General features: G+C 41.9%; 3 protein-coding genes across 5 annotated transcripts in view; all 3 read left to right on the top strand.

The window, feature by feature from the left end:
• Positions 1-1,952: 1,952 nt before the first annotated feature.
• blvra (biliverdin reductase A) lies at positions 1,953-8,123 on the top strand. Its single transcript, XM_080778055.1, has 7 exons — positions 1,953-2,004; positions 5,156-5,290; positions 5,851-5,970; positions 6,338-6,435; positions 6,632-6,739; positions 6,912-7,080; positions 7,381-8,123. Exons 2-7 carry the CDS (start codon positions 5,172-5,174, stop codon positions 7,634-7,636), a joined length of 870 nt encoding a protein of 289 aa, XP_080634181.1. The 5' UTR covers positions 1,953-2,004; positions 5,156-5,171; the 3' UTR covers positions 7,637-8,123.
• A 4,534-nt stretch (positions 8,124-12,657) lies between these two features.
• coa1 (cytochrome C oxidase assembly factor 1) lies at positions 12,658-18,047 on the top strand. The gene is made up of 5 exons (XM_080777578.1): positions 12,658-12,781; positions 13,527-13,622; positions 14,137-14,288; positions 14,422-14,498; positions 15,223-18,047. The coding sequence occupies exons 2-5, from the start codon at positions 13,529-13,531 to the stop codon at positions 15,347-15,349; spliced, it is 450 nt and encodes a 149-aa protein (XP_080633704.1). The 5' UTR covers positions 12,658-12,781; positions 13,527-13,528; the 3' UTR covers positions 15,350-18,047.
• Positions 18,048-18,528: 481 nt separating this feature from the next.
• Positions 18,529-27,500, top strand: part of hecw1b (HECT, C2 and WW domain containing E3 ubiquitin protein ligase 1b) — a 38,139-nt gene continuing 29,167 nt past the window's right edge. For all 3 annotated transcript variants that reach the window (XM_080778684.1, XM_080778685.1, XM_080778683.1), the window contains exons 1-3: positions 18,529-18,935; positions 24,173-24,323; positions 27,306-27,483. In XM_080778684.1, the coding sequence (XP_080634810.1) occupies positions 24,207-24,323; positions 27,306-27,483 (295 nt within the window). In that variant the 5' untranslated portion in view covers positions 18,529-18,935; positions 24,173-24,206. The remainder of the gene's footprint in view (positions 18,936-24,172; positions 24,324-27,305; positions 27,484-27,500) is intronic.

The following is a 27,500-nucleotide window of genomic DNA, read 5'->3' as shown; positions in this document are numbered from 1 at the left end:
CAGTAGTAGGCTACAATTTTGAATTCAGGGACTATATTGTGATATTGCTACACTCACTGTGCTATGTACAGTATTGATGTTTTGGAGTTTACAAACTGATTTCTTTTACATATAGTTTTTGCTGTTGAAATTAGTCTCTGATTTCTTCAATTCATCAAGTATTTTCTTCAGTGTGGAATTTTCATTCACCGTTTCTTACAAACAGACATTCATTCCATGTCTTCAAGACATCACAGGGTAAGTAAACAATAGACTTAAGGCCTATTCATACTCCAATTGTAGGTGATAAGGTGACCACCGAAAACTACAACATGACGTCACGTCGCGGTGATAAGTGACTCACCAGTCACCACTCACCCCAACACATCTTTCTGTTTTTACTATAACCACCAAAAAGGTGAGTAGCTTATCACCTAAAACTGAGTATGAATAGGCCTTAAAAGTTTTTTATTGGGTTTAGTGTTCCTTATGGATGGATGTAGATGCAACACTTATCTGTGTCACATTCTAAGACATTCACTAAGAACAATGGTTCTCAACCTTTTCAGCCTGTGACCCGCGGCCCTCAAAACAAGCATTACAGTCCGTCACGCCTTGTGATACGCTCCATATATGGCCACCAGTCCGCCATGCCTCGTGACACACTCCATATATGGCCGTCTCCATATGAAGATCACGACACTGACCTCATCAAACACAGCTGGATAGCCATACATGGAGAAGACTGGTTCATCACCTGCATACTGTATATGGAGCCAGCCAGAAACTCTGCATCTGACCTCAAACCTCAAAACCTTAGATCTCCATATATGGAGCTGACCTGTTCTGACATTCCATATGTTGATCCAACCCCTGACCCCACCCGTTCTTCCTCTTCGATGTCTCCCTTTTGACTGATACCTGTCCATTCAAACTCTAGATGGGCCCGTCCCAAAGTCATTAGCACAGCCGTAACCGGCAGCCGCCCTTTACGGTGAGGTAGCTTCTCGCCATCAGGGCGTCTTACTGGTATAGAGTATCGAAGTCCTGATGTCACGCGCTCGCTCATGCCCTGGGTTGCAGAAGTCATTTCTCTATGGAAAATATAACATTGGGTCATCTTAGAATCGTCTCATATAAAAATTGTCTAATAAACTAACTGTCTCTGCGATATTGTTGGGCGATGGCTCTGTATCGTTTACGATAATCAGTCACTCATATTATAAATTAATACAAATTAAAAAACATGTAGGGAGCCACAGGTTGAGAACAACTAATTTAAAAGAGTTGTCTTGTGGTGTGTTTAAAGGGATATATCACTTTCAAAAAAACTTTTAGTAATTTTATTTTGTCTACTCAGACTTTTATGAAAACACCAGACAGTTTTTAAGTTGCTTGATTCAGTATTTAGATATTTTATTATTAATTTTAGCTGCCCCGCCCCCTTCCTATACAAACCCATTGTAACAAACACCTTTTTTGTGTATTAGACCAGTGGTTCTCAAACTTTTCAGGCCGAGACCCAAAAGAGAGATTAGATGTTTGCCTGTAACCCTAAAATATAGCAGATCTACAAGCGCACAACGTGTCATAATGCGAGCTGGGTCCCGACCTAGCTATTGTTTGAGAAACAGTGTATTAGAGTTTAGACCACAGGTGGGCCCCTGTAGTCTACTGACACTGTACATTTCTCATTAAAATAATTTAATGTCACAAGCTAAACTGATCATGGTTTTTAATTGTAAATTCACTGCTGACACTGGTTTGGTGTCTCTTCTTTCTGGGTGTAATTGTTCAGTTTCTGCTCTGTGTCGTGTCTCCCCCTACTGTTCTAACACACAACCTGCAATAGGCTACAATTTATCTTTCAAATAATGATATTTATGTAGATGGTTTTATTTTGAAGTAAACAAGCGGAAGTTTCTTCTTCAAAGAGGTGCACAGAATGCGCACTTGACAGTTGTTGATAGTTTGACAACGATCACACGTTATAAGAACGTAACGCGGTTGCTGCGTAACTTAACGGTAAGAACGTTTTGATTGGATGAGTGAATTATGAATGGATGAAGTATTACATATTATTAGTGTGTGTTTTTGGTTAAAACTGTTCTCATCTTCATGTCTCGTGGGTCGTGCTGGCATTTTGCTGACATCGTATATTTAAAGGCTGGTTTTATAATAGGCTACTATATATGCTGCAGTAGGGTTTCGAACCGGTCCGGGGACCCCTGGCGGTCCTTGGGGTGGGTTCCATAATTATGGGGTCCCCATGAGTAAAATTGGGAACAGTTTTAATTACTTTACACTCCTGTGTTTGGTATTTAATATTATACTTTGGTTATTAGAAAATAGAAGATTGTTCACATTGCTTTAACTATATAGGTTGCAATGTGAACTTTTATTTATAGCAATTTTCTAATCATCATTCATGCTCTAGCTCGAGGTCCTATAGAATGATAGGAATCAGCCTGAAAATATTTAAACAACACCATAATGTATTAATGCAACCTACAATAGTGTGTGTGTGTGTGTGTGTGTGTGTGTGTGTGTGTGTGTGTGTGTGCGTGCGTGCGTGCGTGCGTGTGTGTGTGTGCGTGCGTGTATATGTCAGGGTCCTCAATTTTCAATTCATCAGAAAATAGTCATTTAAAAACGTACAAATGTTTCCTAAAAACAGGAATTCATATAGCCTACAGCTAAAGAAATTAAGGGGGGGGGGGGACTTTGCCTTTTTTACAGGGGCCAGTTTCGAATTGCAGCAAACTGTTGCAAATGTATTGCCAGTGTTTCTCAAATATCCTAGCATCCTTTTTCTGAATGTAGCCTTTCTTATTTTTGATTTTGATCTTGATTCTATACCTTCACTATGCGCACAGACCTCTGTTTATGCTATGGTGTCTCATGTCTGTTATTGTCCTGTATTGTTTGTATGTTTTAAACCACTACTCTTGCTGTAAACCTAATTGCCCTTCTGGGACATTAATAAAGACCTTGAACCTTGAATATTCTCAGGTCTCCCCTGGCTGTAAATAACCTTTTTTATCCACGGCACCCCTGAATTACATTGATACTTTATATCACCTTATATTTATATCATATTTACACTATGTAAATGTAAAACTTGACGTTGGTTTAACCAATTGAACTCAGTCTCCAGCATCCCAATTGTGGCAAATATACTTTTCAATACTGTAAAAAATAGCCAAATTACAAGTTCACAGCAGTACGTCACAATATGACAGATCTGCTAGATCTACTATTTTTGGCAAAGACATCGGTGTAGATTGACAAAGAACGCTCCAAGTAGGCTACGGTGCAACTCAGTTCTGTATAAAGTATAAAGGACCTACAGTAACTGTGGTTAAACTGTATGTATCAATATGATATTGATGAACTGCGGCACCACTGGACTCTCCCCTCCTCTCCTCTCCCCTCTCCTCTCCTGGCTTTCAAACCAAGGTATGAGTACCCCATGGTGGTACTTGAGGTGGGTCCCATGTGGTCCTCAGTAAAATAAGGATTAAAAAAAATATATATTATTATTACCATTATTATTAGTATTAGTATTATGTCGTTTTAAAGGAGTAACAGACATATGAATGTACAACTGTTAACTGTTAACAATGTTTTGTATTTCGGATTCAACCGTTACATTTTGCATCACTGTTGGACACAGATAAGACAGAGAGACCATATCTCTGTGTCTCTCTCTGTGTGTTTAAAAGAGAGGTGGGCTATGGGAGCAGCAGGGCCATTTGTGTGCCCTGGCCTATACGCATAATATCTCTGTAGTAAAAGATGCAGTGCAGGAGTCGTCGCTAGTTTCATTAAACTAGACTTTTCAGATTTAAATGTCAGCTGACTACTCACACAAGCGCTTTAGCTCGGTATAAACAAAAGTTAGCTTCTGGTTTATTGTTACTCTGTCAAGTGACGTTAGTGACACCCCAAATTCAATATTTAGACATTGCAGTATTTAATAATCAATATTCCATATTGACTATTAAATATTACGTACTGTCAGTATATTTGTCTCCTCCAGGCCGAAGGCATGGGGAGAGAGTATGTTTTGCACTCCGTCCGTGTGTGTGTCCGACTGTCCGTGTGTCCGTGTCCTTCCGTCTGTGTACAGCAGCTAATATCCGTCACCGTTAACCCGGTCGATGCCAAACTTTGCACACACACTCCCTAGATGCCAACGATGAACCTCTGCCCCAAATTTCCCAGTTATAAGTTAACGCCACCAGGAGGTCGGTTTTTGTAAAACTTTTTTGTACATTTTTATATTACTCCATATTTTGTCCAAAAATCCAGCAAATCGTTTCACAGTATCTATTAGTCATGTGCTCAAGACAGATCTGTCCGATATTTCATATTCCATCCTGATTGGCTAACATTGGCTTTCAACATTTGCAGGATTGGCCCATTTTAACAAAAAGCCTCAAATCATGAACGCAGCATGCAATTTACGTGAAATCTTTCACAGACGTTCCTATAGGCTGAGGAATATATCCCACCCTTTTCACATTGGCCTGTTATAGTGCCACCAACAGGTGGATTTTTGAAAAACACATTTTTGGAACAAAATACCATAGACTGTAAAAAATATGGACAAAGCGTTCCGCGGGTCTAACATGAACGTAAAATGAAGCCTGTCAGTCCTTGAATTGTACATCGCCATCTTTCTAGATCCGTTTGGGCCCAGCTGGCCATTGGCTGGCCCAGACAACGAGGCGGGACTTCCCCCCTTCTTCTCCGTTGGTTTTTATTTTAACTCGAGTGGGTGGGGAATCCCGATCATAGACTGTAACGGTAGCCATGCCCCTCAGAACATACACGACTTCATGGTCATTTATTTTATAAATGGGACCATAATTTTCCAAAAAGAATATTATGACATTAGAAATGAGACTTTAAACTAGTGACTGGAAGCAGAAAGTATTCATGGCCATGTCTATTAAGGTAATACAGTCTAGGTGAAGTTGGGCCCAAATACTTATATGGGGCTATGGGTTTTTTGGGCCCAATGACAGCGCCACAACAGGCCATTATATGAACTTTCAGGAAATCCCTATTTCCTTAGTAGCTTCACAAAATATCTGTCTGACTGCCCCCCTGATGTACACGGATGATATGTTGTGGTGCTGTGGTGGTATTAGTGTGCTGTTTCTTCTAGGTCTTGTAGATCAGTGATGTTTGGTGCCGTGGTGGTGGGCGTGGGCACGGTGGGTAAAGTGAGGATCAGAGACATGTTGGCACCACTGCCTGGCAGCACTGTAGACACACTGTGTCTCAAAGGATTCATATCCAGGTAAGATATCTACATCTAGGCTGTCACCATTACACATTTACGTTGACGATGAATTGCGAAAAAGTGTTTTTGACGTTGAACATTGGACAACATATACTCTATGAATTAAAATAAAACATCAGATTGCCTTTAAGGCCTCGTAAACAAAAAGTATTATTATTATTATTTTGTTTTTATTTATTTTTTTATTTATTTTTCAAATTACCAGTGCCAAATATACGATAACTTGATTATAAAATTACCCTCATTTTTCAAGACTCATTTGTGGAAAAAATAACATTGAATGTCAAATAGTCTCGTTTTTAGGACATTTCCATTGGAAAAAAAACAGTCTGATATATCCAGCAAAATAGGGTACTTTATTTGATCATTTTCACCAGTATCAACACAATCATACATCAACATAGTTACATAGTTAAAGTTGATAAAAACGTTTTAATAGTATAGTCTGTTGATTACTTTTGAGTTTTGATGCAGTAATGTTCTTATTCTTAACACAGGTTGAGAATCATGCACTGCTCTATATGAATGGTTGTTGTAATTGCATTCTGATGTCTCAGACGCAGCGTGGAACCGCAACAGGGAGTGAAACAGATGTTGCTGGAGGAAGCCCTGAGCCGAGAAGACATCCGTGCGGCCTTCATCTGCACTGAGAACACGACACATGAGGAGAACGTCAGGTAGCGTTCAACGTTCCACTGGGTTTAGGAGCAGGTTCTTTGTGCCATCGCCACTGCATGTGTGGTTGAGTTTAGAAGGAGGCAAACAAACAAACAGGAGAAATAGCGCACGCCAGTATAGTGATTGCTGCTAAACTTGGTAAATGCAGTCTAAAAGCAGAAGTGGAAAAAGTTGTTTAGTCAGTGTAGGAGAGTGGTTCTCAAACCTTTTAATTTCAATGACCCCCATAACTCTGAGAATGTACAAATGGAACCAAATGGACCCATTTGTATACTCTCAGAGTTACGCACCCGTAAAGTGCTCTGTTTTACAGATAACTGTACAGGCTACAGTTTATGGATGTATAATTCTCTCTCTTCTCTCCAGGACCTTCTTGCAAACAGGGAAGCATGTGTGTGTGGAATATCCCATGGCCATGAACTACAAGGCTGCTGTGGAACTGTTGGATTTGGCCCAGGAGAAAGGTGTGTGGAAAAAGATTCAGGTTGGGATTAGGATTAGACATTTAGAGATCAGGTTTACACTTTAGTTGCGTGCCATTGATATGCTCAGAAAAATTGCCAATCGACAAGCTCGTCAGCATGTAGATGCAAACAAAGTGTGTGTGTGTGTGTGTGTGTGTGTGTGTGTGTGTGTGTGTGTGTGTGTGTGTGTGTGTAGGGTTAGTTCTTCATGTGGAACACATAGGGTTGTTATCAGCAGAATACAAGCAGCTGAAGACAGAGCTGACAGGAAAACAACTGCAGGAGGGAACACTGCATTTCACTGGTGAGACCTGTGTGTATGTGCGATTGAATGCATTATTTTATATCACAGTGCAATATTGATGCTGTAATAGCTGTAGGCTATGTTGTAATATAGCCAAAACTTCATAAAAACGCCACCCCCGGCCCCCGCCCATGTGGGTGTGTGCGTGTGACTGCGTGTGTGTCTCTCTCAGGTGGGGCTGTAAACTCCAACTTTGGCTTCATGGCATTCAGTGGTATTTCTCGTCTCGACTGGTTGGTGGATCTGTTCGGAGAGTTGTCAGTGACCAGTGCCAGGATGGAGGAGCGTCCGGATGACAACTATATGAAGATGACCGCTCTGCTGCAAACCCTGGACAACAGGTGACAACGCACACCCTGCCTGATGTATCCCATTAAGACCACTAGAGGCCGACTAGCCTTCTAAATCAGTACAAGCAACAATAGCAGATGTACAAGCTCACTGCGAGCTTGTACATCTGCTATTGTTTAAGTATAGGCCATTAATGAATGTGTACTTGTCATGTTGGTCCACCCGTACTTTAATGAATGTGTACTTGTTGTGTCGTCCACCCATTAAGCAGCTTTAACATGTACTTGTCGTGTAGGTCCACCCATACAGCAGCTTTAACGTGTACTTGTCATGTCGGTCCACCCATCCAGGAGTCTGACATGGATAGAGGAGCGAGGACCCGGCCTCCCCAGATCCAAGAACATCGACTTCCGCATGGACTCTGGCATTGTGCGCGAGATGCCCGCTGCCACCAGAGGCGCCGTGGGGCTCTTCATGCAGGACCTGGTGCTCTTCTCTGGGAAGCTGCTTGGTCTCATGTCTCCTGAAGACCTGCAGAAAGAAAGATGGAGGATTCTGCACTGCCTGTGCTTGGCTGAGAACATACAACGCCACTGTCAACAATAGAACCATGAACAACAACATTTAAACCAGGGAAACAACCCTTTAACCTTGTTACAAGTAAAAGTCCTACTTTCAAAATATTTCTGTCCTTTTCAGTACCACGTATCATGTGGAGTAGAAGTATAAAGTATCGTTGTAACATTAGCCTACTTGATTTTATTGTATTCATTAATGAGGATGAGAAAAAATAGTTGAAAAATAAAAATAAAAAGGTTATACAGTAGGCTATGAACTTTGGAAAGGTTCATAAAGTTTATAAAAAAGTTAATAATGAATCCACTTTAAAAACTGCTCCTCGCCAACTAAATAAGGCACTCCACAACCTGGCTCTACCTCTATGTCCCATCCCATTCCCTCGGGTCCATGTGATGCCGGCCTCCTGGAGGCCCCCAAGACCAGGCTCCGAACCGCCTTCTCTGTGGCTTCCCCCTCCCTCTGGAATGCACTCCCAGAGACACCCCCTCGCTCACTCAAAACCGCCTTGAATGAAAACCCACCTGTTTATAGCAATTGTCGTTCTGAGTTAATTACATTGATCTCAAGTCTTGTTTTAATGTACTCTCATTTGCTTGTGTTAGTTTTTTTTTTAATAAAGTTGTTCTACACATTTTGTAATGCAGACTAAAGTTAGTAAATGCATATTTAGATTATTGTTGTATTAACAAATTAAGGCAAGCCCTATATATTTTGGCTAGTATTCAATAATACAGACACTGTCTTTTTCGAATCAAAGCTTTGCATAAATCAAAGGACACCCGATCACAACTTCTGTACATTGTGTGAATGTACAGAAGTTGTGAGGGTGTCCTTTGATTTATGCATTTTTCCCTCACTAGACATATCCTAATACATCCTAATACTGGGGGGTCAAATTATGACAGGCAATTCCTGCTAGTCAAAAACCACCTTGTTTGAAATAGCCACTCATGCTTTCCAAGGTGTGATTTGGGGTCCTAAGGATGAATACAAAATTAATATCATGTAGGACTAAGGCCCTATAGCCTACGTCCTCTCTGGGACTGTAATTACATACAGTAATAGCATATACTAGCATAATACTGCATTTCAAATAATGAGAAACATGGACACACAAACCAGCCTAAATATATAGAATAGTCTGCAAAACCAACCATGTTTTTTGTGGAGAAAAAATATCAGTCTAATAATATAAACTCTATAAAAAAACCCCACTATTAAACGCCTTCTGATACCATTTACAATTTTTTTGATAGTGGATGTTATATCATGTTCATAAACTTGTGTGAGCTTATTTATTTCACTTTACGTTTATTGAATCTAGAAATAGAATATGGTCTTTTATTTTTTAGCTTTTATTGTTAAGTCTACCACCGGAAGTGTTGTAGTTTCTGTCAGGGGTTGTCTTGACGCTGGTAGTCGAAGAAGCATAATAGAGCTCCGTTCCGAAGTTACATTTAGAAATGGTAAGACTTTAAACTGTACACTCAATTATCATACTAAACATCTTTACATTGATTTATTAACCATATGTCCATTAGACTGTTCATGTGATCATATAGCTATGATCCAGATCTATGCTATGGATCAGAGATAGTGATCATATAAATAGTGTGAAAGCTGTGCAGCATCATGTTTTAATTCTGCTTTGAGAAACACCCTTGTTTATACTTGTCAAACTCATCCCCATACGATGGAGTTAAGCCTAAATGCTCTTTTCTGTGGTTAATGACACTGATATTGACACCACTGATGGATGGCTGCAGGCTACTTATTGAGATTTAGGTGTAATGACATTGACATGTATGTATAGCCAAAACACATTATTACACATTGTGCGTGTCTCTCTCTCTCTCTCTCTCTCTCTTTCTCTCTCTCTCTCTCTAGGCTACAGGGACAGATCAAGCAGTAGGCGTAGGACTGGTTTGCTTCAGTTTGCTGTTGTTTACATATTATTCGGTCTGGGTCATTGTTCTGGTGAGTGCACATTATATTAATACTGTACATAAACATATCACACTTAATGTAACTGAATTATGTTATTACACAAGAATATCACAAACATTAAGCAAATCCAATAGTTATTTCACAAAACAAAGTGGTAAATTAGTAAACACAATTTCACAAAATGTATGACAAATAATAAGCTAATGGAGCGGTTGCACTGATGTATTCATTCTTCATGTGGGAAGCCATTACACACTTGTAATTCATGAGTTTATACTAGAAAGTACTGTTCTTGATGAATTCTGTCTTGACATTTATATTACATATTGTGATGTCACTCCTGTCTGGACATTATATTGTCCAATCAGAATAGGGAGTCGAGACTGAAAATTGACTTCCAGGGTTAAAGAAAAAGCAAAAAATAACATTGTTCTCAATGAACAAAAATGTTAACAAAAAACATGTTACTTTAGCTGGCATAAAAGTTCTCTGACCTAGAATAATAGTGTGTTGCTTACAGCATCCACTATACTACTACTGCTACTACTATAATAATAATAATAATAATAATAATAATAATGTTAATATTTCAAGCCCTTCGTGGACAGTGATCATGAGCTGCACAGGTACTTTCTACCCAGAGAGCATTCAGTCATCATTCCTGGTATCGTTGCAGTACTTGGTCTTCTCTGTATAGGTGAGTGAATACACTGCTGGAAAGAAACATTTACGGTACTTACTTAGTACTTTCATTTAACCCATGAGGCCGATTCTACAAATTCCTTTTAAATCAGTAGACCTTTTTCACGGCAAGGACGGATGTATTTCGCCGCTGCTCAGAAAAATAGCCAATCGACAAGCTCGTCAGCATGTAGATGCTTACACATAAAAACAATGGCAAACACAACGTGTAAAGATTGCATTCGTAAAATCACTGTTGCAAAATGTCCTCACAATGTAAAGATAATTACAAACTGTGTGTGTGTGTGTGTGTGTGTGTGTGTGTGTGTGTGTGTGTGTGTGTGTGTGTGTGTGTGTGTGTGTTGCACAGGAGCTTTCACTGGAGTTGTCATGTGGAAGAACCAAAAACCAAAGAAGGTGAACTAACCAGACGTACCAAGATGCGGACTGAACCAAATGCATTCCATTGACCCTCGTCCAGTCAAAAGCTGTGAAACAAGCAGGTGTCTGTGGCCTCAGATTATGTCTGGATAGGGCTGTTTGAGTTGGCAATTAGTTGTCAAACAAACAATTGTATTTAATTGTGTTTTCTGCATTTAGCATTGGAATGTTACAATTTTTATTTCTGTTTAACTTTTAGGTTTCATAATCACAAATTACACAGGGTAGAAATGGCAAATAGCTTCAATATACAAAGAAATCTCTGACACATTTTTTATATTTTGTTCTTTCCAAAGAAATTACAAAATAGAGGAAATAGTCTACAAGCTTACAACACCTCCATGTTGTAACCTAGATCTGCTATTTCTGCAATTTTTTGAAAAAGTCAACATGGAAACGAAAATAATTGTGATTAGGCGTTTATGTAATAATTCTGACAGGCCTATCTTTGGACCTTTGTATATTATGTGACACCAACATGGTACAAACTCCCCTGGAAGAAATCCGTTTTTTCTAGCAGTGCAGTGGAGGTCTTCATATAGGCTACCATACCATGATGGGTTTAACCAAAACAAAATGGACGTAGGGAACGGTGACGACGTCACTTAGAGGTTTCTACAGACAGACCCGTTTTGAACTTGCATATGTTGAGCAATTTTCATTATTGGCATAATATCTGACCATACCATTAACAACCTATAAAGGGGAAAGAACCCCCCCCCTTATAGGTTGTTAATGGTATGGTCACATATTATGTCAATTAGCATCCGGTAGTTTCTACATGCTGGGGACCCATACTCAACATTTCTAACATAAAACTTTGGTGTACTCAACATGCCTGGGTTCACATTCCGGCAAGTGGACTATGTTGGAACTTCCGGCCCCCGAAAAGCAACCGTAAAACGAATGCTTTTGGCTGGAAGGGCAGCGAGGGCGGGTCTTCACTCAAGCACTAGAAGCATTACCCTACTTTATCGTCAATTTTTAAATGAATGGGAGCATAATTTACAAAAATTGCATATCATGGGCAGAAAATAATTCACGTCACACATTACACACACATGCTCATTATGGGATGTCTTTCTCTTAGGGTTAATGGGACGTTTACATGAGTTTGTGTTTTAGAGCAGCTTTGTGGCTGTCCTTTATTTGTAAATTAAATAAACGCGATTATGAAATGAGTTTGGATCAGTGATAATAGTTTTGTTTAATATTGTCGCTGTCCAGCAGAAAATAATGCAGCTAACTCAATTTTTCAGGTTTTGTATTTACTATTTTTTGCACAAATCAATGCTATTGGAAAAAAAGGATATTGGACAAATGAGAAGTATTAAAGCATGCTTCTGACAATAGCGCCATTGGGCTCTCTATCTGCTAAAGCAGGTAACTACACCCCCTCTCCCCCTCTCATGCAAGTACTGTATCTGAGAATAGTCATAATACCAACTTTGGTGAGGCAGTATTGTTTTTGTCACTTCCTGAAAAAACATATTTAATTTCCTGAAAAATAAACATTAGTTTCTGCCTGGCAGTAGTGATATCCAGCAGATGCTTTTATGAACACTTAGCTTGGACCTATAATTGTTCACCCCAAAAATATTATGTTAATTACTGTGTACAATTTTTTTTTACAACTATCTCATGGGGTGAGTAACTGTTCATTTTTGATTAAAAATTAGTAATTTCTTGGGTGAACTATTCCTTTAATAGCAGAAAAATAAATCTACTGAACCCTGGATTCATATATATGTTCAAACGTTAATGTTCTTTTCATCTCTGAGTTAAATTTCGGTTTTATCCATCAGAAACTGAATTGTGTTTGCTTATTTCATGTTTATTATTTGTTAATGTTCTCAGGAACTTTAATCAAATATATTAATAAACTGTAAAACTATAAAAGTGAACTTTTTTTCGTTTGGTATCGTTGCATTGTATTTTGAAGGCCGGAAGTTTCTCTGATGCACGCCAATCTCGAACACGAGACTGACGCTTGACGCGCTCGCCGACGTCATCAAGATGCGACGGGACTCCATGTAAACCATTATGCTATGCTATGGATGTAAACTACTCTATGGTGTAAACATCTCCAAACTCCAAAGGAAGGTAAAGTGTATTGAACGGTTTGCTTTTATTCATTTATTTAATGTTGTCAAATCTTGTTTAAATCATATCGTGACACTTGTAGATCAGTTTTATGACCTACAGAGTGACTTTGAAATATTCAGTGGTTCAGTGTTAAGGACCCCTAGCCCTGGTCCAGTGCTTACAGCGAGTCAAGCACTGGACCAGGGCTAAAAGGACCCCTATAGCCATGGTCCAGAATCATGCTAACTCCGTGGACTTTTGATTGATTGATTGAAAGTATTTAGCAAGTAACAAGTATTAACAGTTTGCAGAATTACAGTACATTTGTTAACTTTGGACGACACCATGAAGCATTACACTTGTTTACAATAGGGTCCACCATTTTCAGAACATTTAGAGACGTACAAATATACACTTCTATATAACCAGGGCTAAGGACCCCCAGATTAATGTGTTGCGGACCCCCACGCCCCACGTTGTGATACTTTGGCGAACTCTATTCAAGATCTAAGATCTAAAATATCCAAATAGAAGATTTACACGCTCCGTGCAAGACGTGACCTTGTAGATCTGCTATTTTCAAATAAATTATGTATGGGTTTCAAGTAGTTAAACTGATAGTGACTATAGTTAACTATATTAAATCATTTTTGCTGGTGGTGAGCCCCTCAAAGACCCCTCAACACTAAATTAATGTTTAAATGTTTTCTACCCCTGGGTTGAATTGTGTGTATGTGTGTGCGTGTGCATGCGCGCCCACCAGTAATGAGGGTGTCTACCAGTAAACTACAACAGTTAACCATCTTCACCACCTTACTGACGGGTGGAGGAGTGGGAACCATGTATTACCTCATACAGAGTGAGTACTGTGTGTGTGTGTGTGTGTGTGTGTGTGTTGATTGAATTAAGCAATATGTGTGTGTTGATTGAATTCCAATATATGCTCTGTCCTACAATGTGTCACGTGGCCAAATAACTGATCAGATCTACAAGTTTACAACGCGCTGCGGAGGCGACGCGCTGTGAACTTGTAAATCACTTGAGTGACACTAGCCCGCTCTGGTGTGTGTGAGTTTGGTGTGTGTGTGTGTGTGTGTGTGTACGCACGTGCCGCTTTACATCAAGTCTCAAAAACAGTTATTGTTACCGTGGAAACTCATCAGTTTACATTACGTCACAAAAAACGTTACTGTGGAAAATCTGGAAATTGCAGCTCGCCGCACCTTGCCGCTTGTGTGTGATATGAGCAGTTAATAACGTTGCCTAAAGCCCAAACTACACCAGTTTATAGATCTGCTACTTTGCCATCGTGCTACTAAAGTTATGATTTTAGTCATTATTCTCCTCCCTGTTCTTGCACTTTGTCCAATCAGAGAACTTCAGTAGGTCGGATTACCACAGATTGGCTGTGGAACAGCTGGAGGCGTGTCCCGTTGCCATGGAAAGACTGGGAGCCCCGCCTCTAAAAGTGTACAACATCCACCTTACAGACAGAAGCAACCGTGTCGACCCACATACTGCCCAGGTATTAATTGCTTCATATGATATTTGCTTCATATGATATTCTGGGGTAAAGTAACAGTGACACTATAGGTGTCTTTACAAAGTGGGAGTATGGATTATCATGGTATGATGATGATGGTTGCTTTGTGTTGCAGATTAAAATCCCAGTCACAGGAAGTAAGACAGGAGGTTATATTTATACTGCGTCAACCAGAGACCCTAATACCAAAAGGTTGGTACACTGTTTTATTCTGTTCTATTCTATTCAACCAGAGACCGTTAGGAGCTTGTAGTTTGGCCTTATCCACTACTTGAATTATTTATTTATTTTATTTATGGAATTTCTTAGATTTGTTTATTTTTGTTTTAAAAAATTATAAAATTACTTTAAAAATATATATTGACTGCCACCCGCAATTTAGTCTAATGTCCCTCGCCGCTGCCCATAGCAACAGGGTCTAACCCGAAATTCACCGCCTAACATCGACATTCTGTTCAAACACCTCAGTCTGAGCCTCAATTCCTCCAATTCCGAGAAAAACCAAAGATCGCGCTTATAATGGAAGTGGATGGCGGGGAAACATTTGATGATGAAGTCATAGCATCATTCAATATGTTGGTGAAGAGCGCCCTCTAGCGGAATCACTGTTATTTGTATGTCAATGAACTGTCAAGTAAAATGTCATATTGTGACAGATCTATAAGTAAGGAAATCACATGTATCTCTCTCTCTCTGTCTTTCTCTCTGTCTTTCTCTCCCTCTCTCTGTCTCTCTCTGTCTCTCTCACACTCTCCCCCTGTCTGTCTGTCTGTCTGTCTGTCTGTCTGTCTGTCTGTCTGTCTGTCTGTCTGTCTGTCTCTATCTATCTACCTCTCTCTCTGCCTCTGTCTGTCTATATCTCTGTCTGTCTCTCTCTCTCCCCCTCTGACTCTCTCTCCCCCTCTCTCTCTCCCAGGTGGAGTGTGAATTTAGCGGTCTTGAAGCTGAGAGAGGGACAGACCATCGATCTAATGACATCATCGCATGATGCGATGACATCATCAACAGAGCACACAGAGTATGATGCTGACAGCTGGCGTTAGTACTTAACATTTGGATGCAGACCCCTGTCAAACATTTGGTCCATTAACACAATCAGCGCCGGGATTCCTTCAAAATAGAAGCTTGGGGGGGCGGGAAGACATGGCCGCTTTTACTCTGTAAAGCCCCCCCTCCCCCCCTTCTGTTCCGGAAAAGAAGGGAGATATTTTTTGCTTGCTTACCTTGCTCTCGTTTCCATAATATCACTAAATAATCCATTGCGTTCATATTTTGAACGAGAGGCAGTTGAGAAGTCAGAAATGAAGAGCTTAGTATATCCATCAGATCAAAACCACGGAGAGCACCCTGGATTAGGACAGACGAGGCATTATTTTTGCAGCGGTAACCAGGAAAGTGACCGGACGAAGCGAAGCATATGGTGGCCTTGGAGTCCCACTGAAAAATCTATCCGTCTGTTGGATTGCTTATGACGTGTGGGCACATCGGATGGACGGAACCTGTTAATGTATGTTTTGTAATAATCCAAATCTGCAAAGTAACTAGTAACTAAAAGTGTTCAAATAATTGTAGTGGAGTAAAAGTACAATATTTTCCTCTGAGATGTAGTGAGTTAGAAGTAAAGGTGTTGAACATTGGAAATACTCAAGTAAAGTAATACCTCAAAATTAAGTACAGTACAGTCTTTCCACCACTGGTTATTACTGGTCTTGGCAAAGGCCATAGGAGTACAGGAGACAGCTGTGTGTCCATTAGGAGTGCAGGAGACAGCTGTGTGGCCAACATTTGGCCTCTTCTGTTTCACAGACTGGTTGACAAGTCTGACTTTACTGCTCGTGTCTCTTATTGATTCTGACATGAAGTTATATAACATTCTCCAGTCTGCAGAGAATATTTTGCTGAACTTCTTTAAAAACTATCGTGGCAATTCGGAGTCTTGAAACTCTTTACAATGCTACTACTGTGCCAATGCTGATTGTTCTTGCGGATTCCATCAACATAGAGGCCTTTGGAGTCAGACTTCAGCATCCACTTTGTCAAAATTAACCCCAGTGACCTTGACCTGTTGGTGTGTGTCTTCAGAGGGCTTAGCAGGCACTTTATGCACATCGTCACGCATCTTTCTGATGCGGACATGTGGTGAATTGACAAGTAGTGGCTTCACCACAAAAGGCTGGATATCCTCACCAGGGTCACCTTCCAATCTGGACTCACTGACAGGCTCAGCACTTTCAAGAACACTTCTGACATCATTCAGGGAGGTTTTGATCTCCATCACATGCTTGTAAAAGGCTGTGGAGGTTGACCCGTCCTGTGCGCCTCAATTTTGGAGCATCATTGTGATTCATAAATACACACAAATATAAATTAAATGCACACAAACATCTAAATGAAATTAATTTAAAATCAATGCAATTTACAATAGAGAAACAAATAAGTTTTGAGTTTGCCTTCTTGGGTTCGTTCTTCTTGCAACCTTCTTGAATGTGTCTGTTCCTCTCCCTCTCTTTAATGTGAACGAAGACCTTGGCTGGAGACCGATGAAGCCTCTTTAAAAAAACACGCACTCCATGGCCCTTGGTCTGTTTTCTCCTCCCACTGACGACATTTTTGAAGTACTGATCTCTCTTCAGAGCAAGCACTTCATCTTCAGAAAGAGGTTTCTTAAAGGAAACAACGAGGCTTGGTAAATATATCAGACTTTGAGGTGACTTCATTGAGAGGATCATGGTCCCTCTGAAGTTGGGATTTCAGCTTTGCAAACACCTTGGCAGGAGAGTCATGTTGTGTCATAGTGTGTCATAAATGGCCCGGTGGCCCAGGCGTACTTTTTAAACCACAGTGTGGCCAGTGAAAATAATGCCTTTCATAATATTTTAACCGATTCCCTCCCGTTACCATATAGGCGGTAATGTGAGGCAAGTGCCAATGAAATGCGCAACATAAACAGAGAAGAGCAGCCCTCATCCGGCCGCCCCGGAAGTGATTGCCCTCCATTGTCGCGCCATCTCGCTCGTGGCTGTGAATTGCCGATCCAACTATCATTATGCATAGCACAACTTCGAATTAATGTTTTATCAAGCTCCCAACATTGTACTTTGCCTGCGATGTCGTCTTTGATGTCCTTTTCCCCAATGGCTTTCCCTGCCGATGACGTATTTATTTTTTATGCTAGATGATGCTCTTACATGGTTGCACACCAGGAGAGAGCCGTTTGTTGCGCCTTTGTGAAGATTTTCAGTAACTGCATGTGATCTGTAGCTACTAGCTAGCGGCCATCAAACATTGAAAGTGGCCACGGAACAACACAAGCTGCAGCAAAACCAGGAAGAGAATCCATACCAAGGGAGCGTTTTTGGTGAGAAGAGTTCTATGGTCGGTGCGCCATCTAGTGTAAAAACCAAAAAACTCTAAATCCACTTTTGTAAGCACTTCAGTTGGGTGTTACATAGGCCTACTGAAAACCTGTATTTTCAGACAATATTCTTCACAATTCACATATTGTTCTGGTTTTCATATGTATTGTTCCAATAGGCTACTGGAACAAGAAATTAAATATAGAAAAAATAATGGGGGTGAATATTGAACCAATGAAAAATTATTAACAAGAGCTTGTGACTAAATAATAACAACATTGTTTTGGATCCATATTGGAACACAGTTCACACAGAGACAATAGTTTGTCGCACTGGCCATAACTTGTTAAATTGTGTTAATAAATGATGTGATTATTCAATGGATTATTGTGTCCCTCATCCTTGAGGGGGGTGTGTGTGGGGGGGGGGGGGCTTCAATAAGGTTAATTGTTCTGTTTAGCGCCCTATAGACATGTAATTTGTATTAGTGTATGAACATAATATTGTGCAAGATATCTTAAATGGCCACAATGAACAATTAGATGTTAAATAGCCTATATGCCTGCATGGCTAATAATAGGCTACATTTACAAGGATGACCCAATCATACAAATATTGATTAAAAGTCTGAGCGTGGAATTGGATCGAACCACCAACATGACGTATAGGAGGAGGATGATGATGAAATTGATGATGATGATGATGATGCAGTTTGTGTTGCCGAGCTTTTACAGGGGGGGGGTCGCACCGATATTCGTGACCTGTCGAATTCTGTGACCCCACCATCGTTCTGCAACTAAATAAGACCCAGAATCCACCGTCACCGTTTCACGCGTAACGTAACCTACAACGAAACTAGCCTCAAATGACCGACGCAAACATTTGCGCAGCATGCAACGAGCACTTCTCGTAGACGAGACAGGGACACAATCGGGTAGACGAACGTTTCTGTGTGTAACCGGGTGGCAGCAGCAGCATCAGCAGCCAAACAAACCCTGCTCCGCATCCTCGCTTGAAACCGATCGAGGTCGGAGTTGTTGTTTTTTTTTACACCGGATTACGTAGGCTTCACCACCGCAACGGGACCGGAACCGGAGGAAGGGAAGGGTTTGGAACCTTACGACGGGACCACGCAGAGCTGGTCCGTGACAAGATGCGGGACAACGGTCCCGCGCAGGCAGCCGAGCTGAGGTGGATCGACCCGGGCTATGGGGCGCCTTAAAGCGGCCGTTGAAGGACCATGATCGACCGGCCCTGGAGCATTCTGAGCCAGGTAGGCTATCTGTAAATTAAATAACATGCTTGATCCGACAACAATTCACGTCACATGCAGGATGAAAATGAAAGGTTGCTTTACAGATCTGCGATCTGTGCGGTTAATGTTTTTCTTTTTTTTTACTGGCTGTGCGGGGAGATGGCGACGCGCGCTAGCGTTTATTCTAAAGGCTTAGAATAATGTCAGATGCTTGATCGAGCCGGTGCGCGCTGAAAATAGCAGATCTACAAGCTCACAACGCATCGCGGCTGCGGAGCCTTGTGAGCTTGTAGATCGGCTATTTTCAGGGTTTGTTCTATAGGGGCTTAGGGGGAAAAAACGCATGTTACTAGGCAGCGGCTATAGATGGCGAGCTTGTGAGTCTTGATTCATTCTCGATCTTCAAGATCTCACAATGCGTGCTGCCTGTGATTGACCCACCGTGAGCTTTAGATATGCTATTTGCCGCGAAGGCATTGCGTGCAAAGCAAGTGTAAATCGGGCTGTGTGTTTTGAAGGGATGGCCCTGAGTTGACTGCTATTTATAATTGAAACTCCGTAAGTTTAATTGTCACTTTCGGGGTGGGGAGGAAGAGATTTAGGACAACCAAGATGGAAAGAAATGACATTTAATATAGCTTCAGCTTTATAGCTTAATATATTATTATTGCAAAGTTTGTTTTTCCCGCAGCAGTTCGGATTTTGACTATTTACACACACCTACACACCTAGATCTACCTATTGTTTTTTGCCTTTTTCCCCCTTTTCTCCACAATTTTGTCATTATTCAAATGGATCCTCCCCACACGTGTGTCATCACTGCTGTAGGCTATAGGCCTATGCCATAGGGCCTATATGCTACTGACTCTTCCTGCCAGTGAGGAGCCCCCACCAGGAGGAGCACGTACTGTAGAGCACCCAGCTCTGCAGGGACATCACCCTCCCTGCACGGCTTCCCTTCCGAGCATGGGCCAATATAGAGTATAGACCACCGTGGTGGTGGATTCGATCCCACAACCTCTGTGGTGGTGGGCACTGCCACCCGAGCCCAAGAATGGACATTCTGACTCTTTAGTAGATGTGTCTATAGAAAGTGAACATATTTACAATGTTTTATTATTATTATTATTATTATTAGTAGCCTAGCAGTATAGTAGTAGTAGTAGTAATAGCAAGGGCCTGCAGCATACAGCTTGCATGGCCCTGTGCGAGACTATTTCAGATATAGGTACAACTGTTGCTTCTGTCGAAACCGTATCGGTCACCGATGTGTAACGCAACGCAGGAACCCCAGCTAGTGTTTTTTGTTGTCCAATGTTTTCTTAACCACTCTGTGGGAGGAGACTCTAAAATAGCAGATCCAGTGTCTGGGATCAGCCTTATAACTCTATGGGAGCAATGGTACTGGTGGTGCGCTGAACACGCACGTTCATTCACTGGGCGCGCAGACGCAAAAAGTGTCGTTCTTGATTGTGTTACGTAACACGCATGCAAATCACATGCACACGCGCAAAGCGCACGTGCATGGGGCCTTATTTTGATTTGGTGTAGCGCCAGGGCCCTCCGAGGGGTTGATTCGGCACTGAGTAATAGTAATTGCGAGTTTGCGACTGTAGGTCGCATTTAGCCTACTATGAAAAAGTCTGTCAGTGAGTCCGTCACCCCACGCCTCCATATATGGTCATGCCTCTAGACATCACATGACATCATCAGGGATGGAGATTCCTGATTCAATATTAAGCCCATATATGAGAATGCCCATATATGGAGATCCCTGACGTCATCAATATTGGTTGGCAACTCTACATCTGACCTCAAACCCTTAGATCTCCATATATGGAGCCGACCTGTTCTGACATTCCATATGTTGATCCTTCCCCATCTGTCCTTCCTTTTGACTAATACCTGTCCATTAAATCTCTAGACGGGCCCACCTCAAAGTTTTAGTGCAACCGCGCCCGGCAGCTGGCGAAAACTAGAGTTCTCAACAGGCCTGAAAATTAAGGCCCGGCCCTACCTGGGCCCTCATCAAACCCTGTACACTCAAGTCACTGCCCCTGCTGCCACCCTTAGATCTCCATATATGGAGCTGACCCATTCTGACATTCCATATGTTGAACTGACCTCAACAAACCCTGTACACTCAAGACACGCTCCATACTATATATGGCCAGTAGGCTACAGAATGAATTCCATTATGTTGATCCGACCCCCCATGCCAAAGCGCCAGCGCTCGCCCAGCAGTCTGAAGCCTGTCACCCAGGCTGATGCGTGCACGCAACCTCACCCTTTAGGGCGTCTTACTGGTATAGTAGTAGTGGTAGTATAGCTATAAGTAAGCTAACCTGAGAACTATTTCCATAGACGACACCCTGGTAACTTCGGTTCCAACAGCCTTGGTGTTCCAACACCTTGGTGTTGTCCTGGACAGTCAGCTCTCATTCAAGGCACACATCACAGCGGTCACTCGATCCTGTACGTTTACATTCTATAACACTCGAAGGATTAGACCCTTCCTCACCCAGGAGTCAGCCCAGCTTATCCAGATATAAGTCATATCAAAACTTGACTATTGTAACTCTCTATGGCCTTCCGGCATGCAATTGATCCAGAATGCCGCAGCAAGCTTGGTCTTCAACCAGTCAAAATCCCCCCCCCCCCTATCCCCATCCAATAGTGATCCTTGATGACTATTTCTATGTATTCTATGTATTACCATGTTGTTCTTGCTTACTGTAAATCACTCTGGATTAAGAGTGTCTTAATGCCTAAATTGCAAATTGTAGTAGTAGTAGTAGTAGAAGTAGAAGTAGTTTAATTTACAATTTTGGTATTTAGCAGACATTAAAAGCCAGGTAAACACATACATAATGCAGAGAGACAATGAACCAGCATCACTCTATACCAGTGGTTCCCAAACTGTGGTGAGTGCACCCCTTGTGGTGCACGAGCACCTTCTAGGGGGTGCGCAACATGAAAAAGCTAATGGTGGTGCTATGGTTGTATTTCAAATATATGTTAACATAATGCCAATATATGGCAAGTATATGCAGAATATAGCCTATACTGCATATACTATGCCATATTCAGGTTAATATATTATGTGCATATGTGGATAAAAAGGAAATATGTCTCTACAGTATATAGCTTATGCAATTATATATTTATACAATTATATATTTATACAATTTAAATTTATATTTCCATGTGCGGGGGGGGGGTAGGTAGGTAGCTAGGTCGGGACTCGGGAGGTACAAGGGGTGCATGGCCAAAATGGTTTGGGATCCGCTTCTCTATACTAACAATATACATGTAGCCTACATTGAAACCATAGGATTCCAGTGTGTAGTGGAGTCTGTAAAGGTGAGTGTTGGGGGGTGAGGGAGTCTGAAGGGGTGAGTGCTATAGAGCGTCGCAGTCCCGCCCCCTCGAGAGACCCGGAAAATAAATCCCAGTTCATTTTCCTCATAGACTTTTCAGAAAGTATTTATTTAAAGACGTTTACGCCGTGGACAAAGCCAACTCTTGTCGTGACAAATCATGACAACAAACAAAATATTTCGGGCTGAACAAATAATTAGAAAGAAGAAGAAAACGGCAGGTTAAAACACTTTTTTTTTTGTTTTTCTTAGTTCTTTGTAATAAATACGTTTTGAAATGTCTGTGGGAAAAATGCATTGGAAACTATTTCCTGGGCCTGGTGTCGTCATGAAAGGGGGCGGGACTGCGACTGTTACAATTTAGTAGGCAGAGGTGAGTTTTTAGACTACGTTGGAAGATTCGGAGTGAGTCTGCAGTTCTGATTGCAATGGGAATTTCATTCCATAGTCCCAAGAGTCTTGGGTGTGTGAAGCGTTATTTTAAAATCAGATGGATAGACTGCATAACTACTGATACTGATGGAAAAAAGGCAAATGACCGATGTATTGCACTTTTTCATAAAAGTGTACAGAAAGTGTAAAAGCTCACCAGTTCATTAAGTATGCCCGGTTTTACTGGTGGGTGGTGATCCACCTGAACTGAAGCTGCACCCACAGCTGTTGTTGTATGATAAAGGGGGAGGGGGTGATAAGTCTAAAATAACTCAAGATCAGCATACAAGGCCATAATACCACAAAAATGTTCATTGTTCATTTAGGCTTGTTAAGCAGTCTTACAGCCTGGGGGAGAAAACTGTTCTTCAGTCTGCTTGTATTGGCTTTGATACTCTGGTACCTCTTCCCTGAGGGTAGAAGCATGAAAATAACATTTTGGGGGTGTGTGGAGTCCTTTATGATCCTCAGGGACTTCCTGAGACAGCGCTGAGTGTACAGTTCCTCCAAACTGGGCAGCCAACATCCAGTGATGCGCTCGGCTGAGCGCACCACCCTCCTGAGAGCCTTCTGGTCCTTGTCAGTGCAGCTCCCATACCAGCTGGTAAAGCTGCTCGTCAGCAGGCTCTCTATCGTCCCTCGGTAGAAGTTCTTGATGATTTGTGGACTCAGGCCGAACTTCTTGAGGCGCCTGAGTCCATATAAGTGCTGTTGCGCTTTTGCAACCACCACAGTTGTGTGTGCCTCCCATTTGAGTTTTTCATGGATGTTCACCCCTGGGTAGTTGAAGGTTTCCGCACCCTCTCCACCACAGCACCGTTGAAAATGAGTAGGTTGTGCATCCCTCCCCCGCCTGTAGTCCACGATGACCTCCTTGGTCTTGGAGACATTTATCAGGAGATGATTCTCTTCACACCACCACTCTAAGTTGGTAACTTCCTCTCTGTTTGCTGCCTCATTGATCAGCCCCACCACCACCATGTCATCAGCAAACTTCACGATGGTGTTTGTAGGGTGTGAGGCCACACAGTCGTGTATATAGAGGGAGTACAGGAGTGGACTGGGAACACCCTGTGGTGCTCCTGTACTGTGAGTCAATGGGGAGGAGGTACAGTCGCCCACTCTCACCACCTGGGGGTGGCCCGTCAGAAAGAAAGAAACCCTAAATACAAAGGGAAGACATCATCATTGCACATAAGAACCACACCAAGGGGTCTAATGAAGTACTGCCACCTCACAAAACACATGAAAAACTGGAAAATATACAAAAATCACGGCACTCCATCTTTAAGTTTAAACATACCTGTGTTACAGTTGTACTTGGAGTACTCACCCCCCCCCCCCCCCATCTATACCAAATATATACCGCAGAAATAGCCGATCAACAAGCTCACAACATCTGCCTCTTTGTCTCTCTCTCTCTCTCTGCCTCTCTCTCCACAGTGTAGTGCATCAGTGAAGGCCAGTGAGTTCAACCATGGCGTCTCCATCTCGCCCATCTCAGAAACGCCGCCGGGGGAAGAGAGACGTGAACCGTCACAGTTTAAACCCAGAACACTTCCAGAGGCTGGACTTCCACAATGGCATCCCGCAGGTCAGCACAAGTGGTTGGGGGAAAAAAAGCACTTTACTTTTTCTGTAAAATCATGCTGCTATACATATCGTCCAAAACAGTTTTCATTAGGAGTGTAACGATATACAACTGCATCAAAAAAACTATTTTTATTTCAAGAATCAAAGTCTATCGAAATGTAAACGGCAACATAGTTTGACTTTATCCCACTATCAGAATAGGGTCGATGTGGTGTCTGGTTGCTATGGCCGAGCTTACCAGCAATCCACTTGCCTCCACACTTCCACAGACTATTCATAAGTACTGCCAAGGTTCTAGGTATATTATCCCGCCCTCAATGTCTTCACATATTGTACAGTTAATATAAAACGCATTATTCTTTTGCCCATTATGACCGCTACACAACGTCATCAAACAGCGCACTTGATAACATTGTTGTAAAGCAAGGCCACAGGTTTTTGCTTTACACCTTTTTTTTCGTGGTGCTAGAGCTTGACCTTTTTTGTGATTTATTTGACAGGGTTTGGGCATTCAGGCAAGTGGCTAAATATGTTTTTTTACGCAATCGTTCACTCGCCCTTGGAAAGTTGATTTATTTTTAAGAAATACGAGACAATTTAGCCATGGTTCACATGGCACTATAAGATTTCCAATATAATGTTTTTCCACCATAGGCTTTCAACTACGTGCCCCTATCTGTTCTGATCGGATTAATGCTTTTTATTGAACAATACGGTAGATATGGGTGCTGATACCCGCCCGAGCAGAATTGTAACATCCATGGCCCTGGGGTGAGCACTTTATATTTGAAATCGGAATGTGTAAGGTCTGTAAATGGAGAAAGTGCGTAAAACAGTTCAGGGCTACCAACATGAAACAAGCTTGTAGATTTTTGGTTTCAGAATAGAAGCTGCAGTTCAAGCGGTTTATAATCAGAGTCAGATTATCCTTATATCTTTATACTTTATTCCATGCGTCAAGTTGCACAAGCACCACTGAGATCGGAAATCTGTTTCCTCTCCATCTCCCTCTCCCTCTGTGTTACAAAACATATGCAGACAGTTTTTAATCGCCTGGTAGAGACATTATTATAAGATAAGATATGATCAATTAAACTTACAATAGCCTATATCAATATAAAAAACCGCAGCCAGTTTTTATTGTCATGATGTTGGCTTTGTCCGAGGCTTAAATGTCTTTAAAAAATACTTTTTGAAGACATTTAAGTCTCGGACAAAGCTAACATCATGACAATAAAAACATTTTTTGGGGCCGAACAAATGATTAGAAAGAAGAAAAAAAGGGCAGGGTACAACACTTTATTTAGAGTCACTTTGATACTGTACCTGTCAGAAAGTGGAGGGGCCGAGGGGGGAGTGTGTGTGTGTGTGTGTGTGTGTGTGTGTGTGTGTACACACACAGATCTGCGATGCAACCTAGTATGCCTTTAAAACCTCTTAAATCCCAGGGGGGTCCAGGGGGAAAAAAACAAACAAACATCTGAGTTGAAACGGGAGACCAATTGGGTCTCCATTTACCCGCTGAGAGCTGGTGGAGAGCGGGGGCAGCGGTGGACAGCCGCTGCCCCTGCCGGCGGGGGCAATGGGGCTCAAGAGAAAGTAAGTATGCTACCAAAAACAGTACCAAAAGTCACTGTTCCATTTCAAGTTTTCAAATGTATAAAATATACAAATATATTTTTTAAATAGGGCAGCATTCCTTTTCGGATGTATATGTTGTAGTAATGTTTTGTAGTTAACAATAATCTGGAACTGCCTTTTCCCTCAAACTGATTTTTCTCAATAAAAGCTGCAGGCTACGAGAGCTTTTATTGTTATTCTTCCGGTTTGAGGGAAAATTCAGATTGATTTGTTCCTGCCTGATGACTACAAAACAATACTACCACATGTATGTAGCGATATCATCCGCTTCAGACCGGTTCACAGCACACTGCAATTTTGTAACACAGACAGGCTGACACAGACAGGCTGACATGGTTAATGTATTTTTCGTAATACAAAGAAAAACAGAAAATGCATTCTCACTCCCAAGATGCAAATGTGTGGTGGCACACTTTGAATAGGGTTAGGATTCTGTCCCTATTGGGATGTAACGGCAGCACGTTTGCTGATGCAGCAGATGGAGCAGCATCCAAATGTGAAAAAAGAGAAAGCAACCATATCACCCCTGTCTGGCTGTCTGCATGTAGCCTTGCATAGCCAGCCCTCATCTGCCTTTGCAATGCATATTGCCCCAGGCACATTAAGTCTGTCCCCTCTCAATTGTGGGAGGACTTCACGGCCGAAGTGGTGACGAGCCAACCAGATTAGCCTGGAACCAGGCTATATATAATAATATTATATAACCAGGGCCCAGTATGCAATGGGGCGGGACATTGCGAAACAAAATCGAACCCCACCCCACCCCACATTTGTCCCATGAAGTCATGCACCTTTTACTTTGTTATAGGCTCTATGCAGATATGCCAATTTGGAAATAACTCGTCCTACCTCCGGGCCTCTTCCGACTTCCTTCACAGGTGCTATTGATAATACTAATGAAGGCTCTATTCCATTCTGGTCAAACAGAGTCAGGGTGCTGCTATTGTGCATGTTGGCTCACTGGAAACACTGCTACAGTGGTCCAGTGGTCTCAAAGAGTCCTTGAGTGGGTTCCAAATGGCCCTGGTGTGGAACTCTGAGAGTGTACCCTGACTTATTTGTACATTCTCAGAGTTATGGGGCCCTTGAAATTGAAATGGAGGATTGTTTGAGAACCACTGTACACTAAATGGAACATAGCCTTAATTTGTATCATTGGTAACACCTTGGAAGTCGGAAGAGGCCCAGATGTAGGAAGAGTTATCATGTCTCGCCCAGGCGTTTTTGTCTCTTTTGAAAACAAAATGCCTGCAGTCTCTGAGGCTATCGTTGGTATTGCTGACAAAAATAAAGTTGAACCTTGAATGGTTGAAAAATGTGAATACCAACAATGCATTTCCAGGAGCGAGGTCGCGCTCCGCGCTCCACCAGTGACACCGACCTGCTCACCTCGCACTGTCGCTCCGCCCTGACTGCTAGCTCCTCCCACTACGCCATTGGTCAATCAGAGGACATCGCCGTCAGCTGGGACATCAAGGAGGAGGTGGATGCTGGCGACTGGATCGGCATGTACCTTATTGGTGAGATTGACATAGGC

Source organism: Protomyctophum bolini (assembly GCF_963924005.1).
Source record: "Protomyctophum bolini genome assembly, chromosome: 12".
NCBI classification, from domain to species: domain Eukaryota; kingdom Metazoa; phylum Chordata; class Actinopteri; order Myctophiformes; family Myctophidae; genus Protomyctophum; species Protomyctophum bolini.
Note: the sequence above shows the minus strand (reverse complement) of the source record. Positions and strands in the feature narration are given on the sequence as shown.

Coding starts and splice junctions, on each gene's coding strand:
- blvra (XM_080778055.1), top strand. CDS start 5,172: ATGTTTGGTGCCGTGGTGGTGGGCGTGGGCACGGTGGGTAAAGTGAGG. Junction 5,291..5,850: donor CTCAAAGGATTCATATCCAG/GTAAGATATCTA, acceptor CTGATGTCTCAG/ACGCAGCGTGGAACCGCAAC. Junction 6,740..6,911: donor GGGAACACTGCATTTCACTG/GTGAGACCTGTG, acceptor TGTCTCTCTCAG/GTGGGGCTGTAAACTCCAAC.
- coa1 (XM_080777578.1), top strand. CDS start 13,529: ATGAGGGTGTCTACCAGTAAACTACAACAGTTAACCATCTTCACCACC. Junction 13,623..14,136: donor CATGTATTACCTCATACAGA/GTGAGTACTGTG, acceptor TTGTCCAATCAG/AGAACTTCAGTAGGTCGGAT. Junction 14,289..14,421: donor TCGACCCACATACTGCCCAG/GTATTAATTGCT, acceptor TTTGTGTTGCAG/ATTAAAATCCCAGTCACAGG.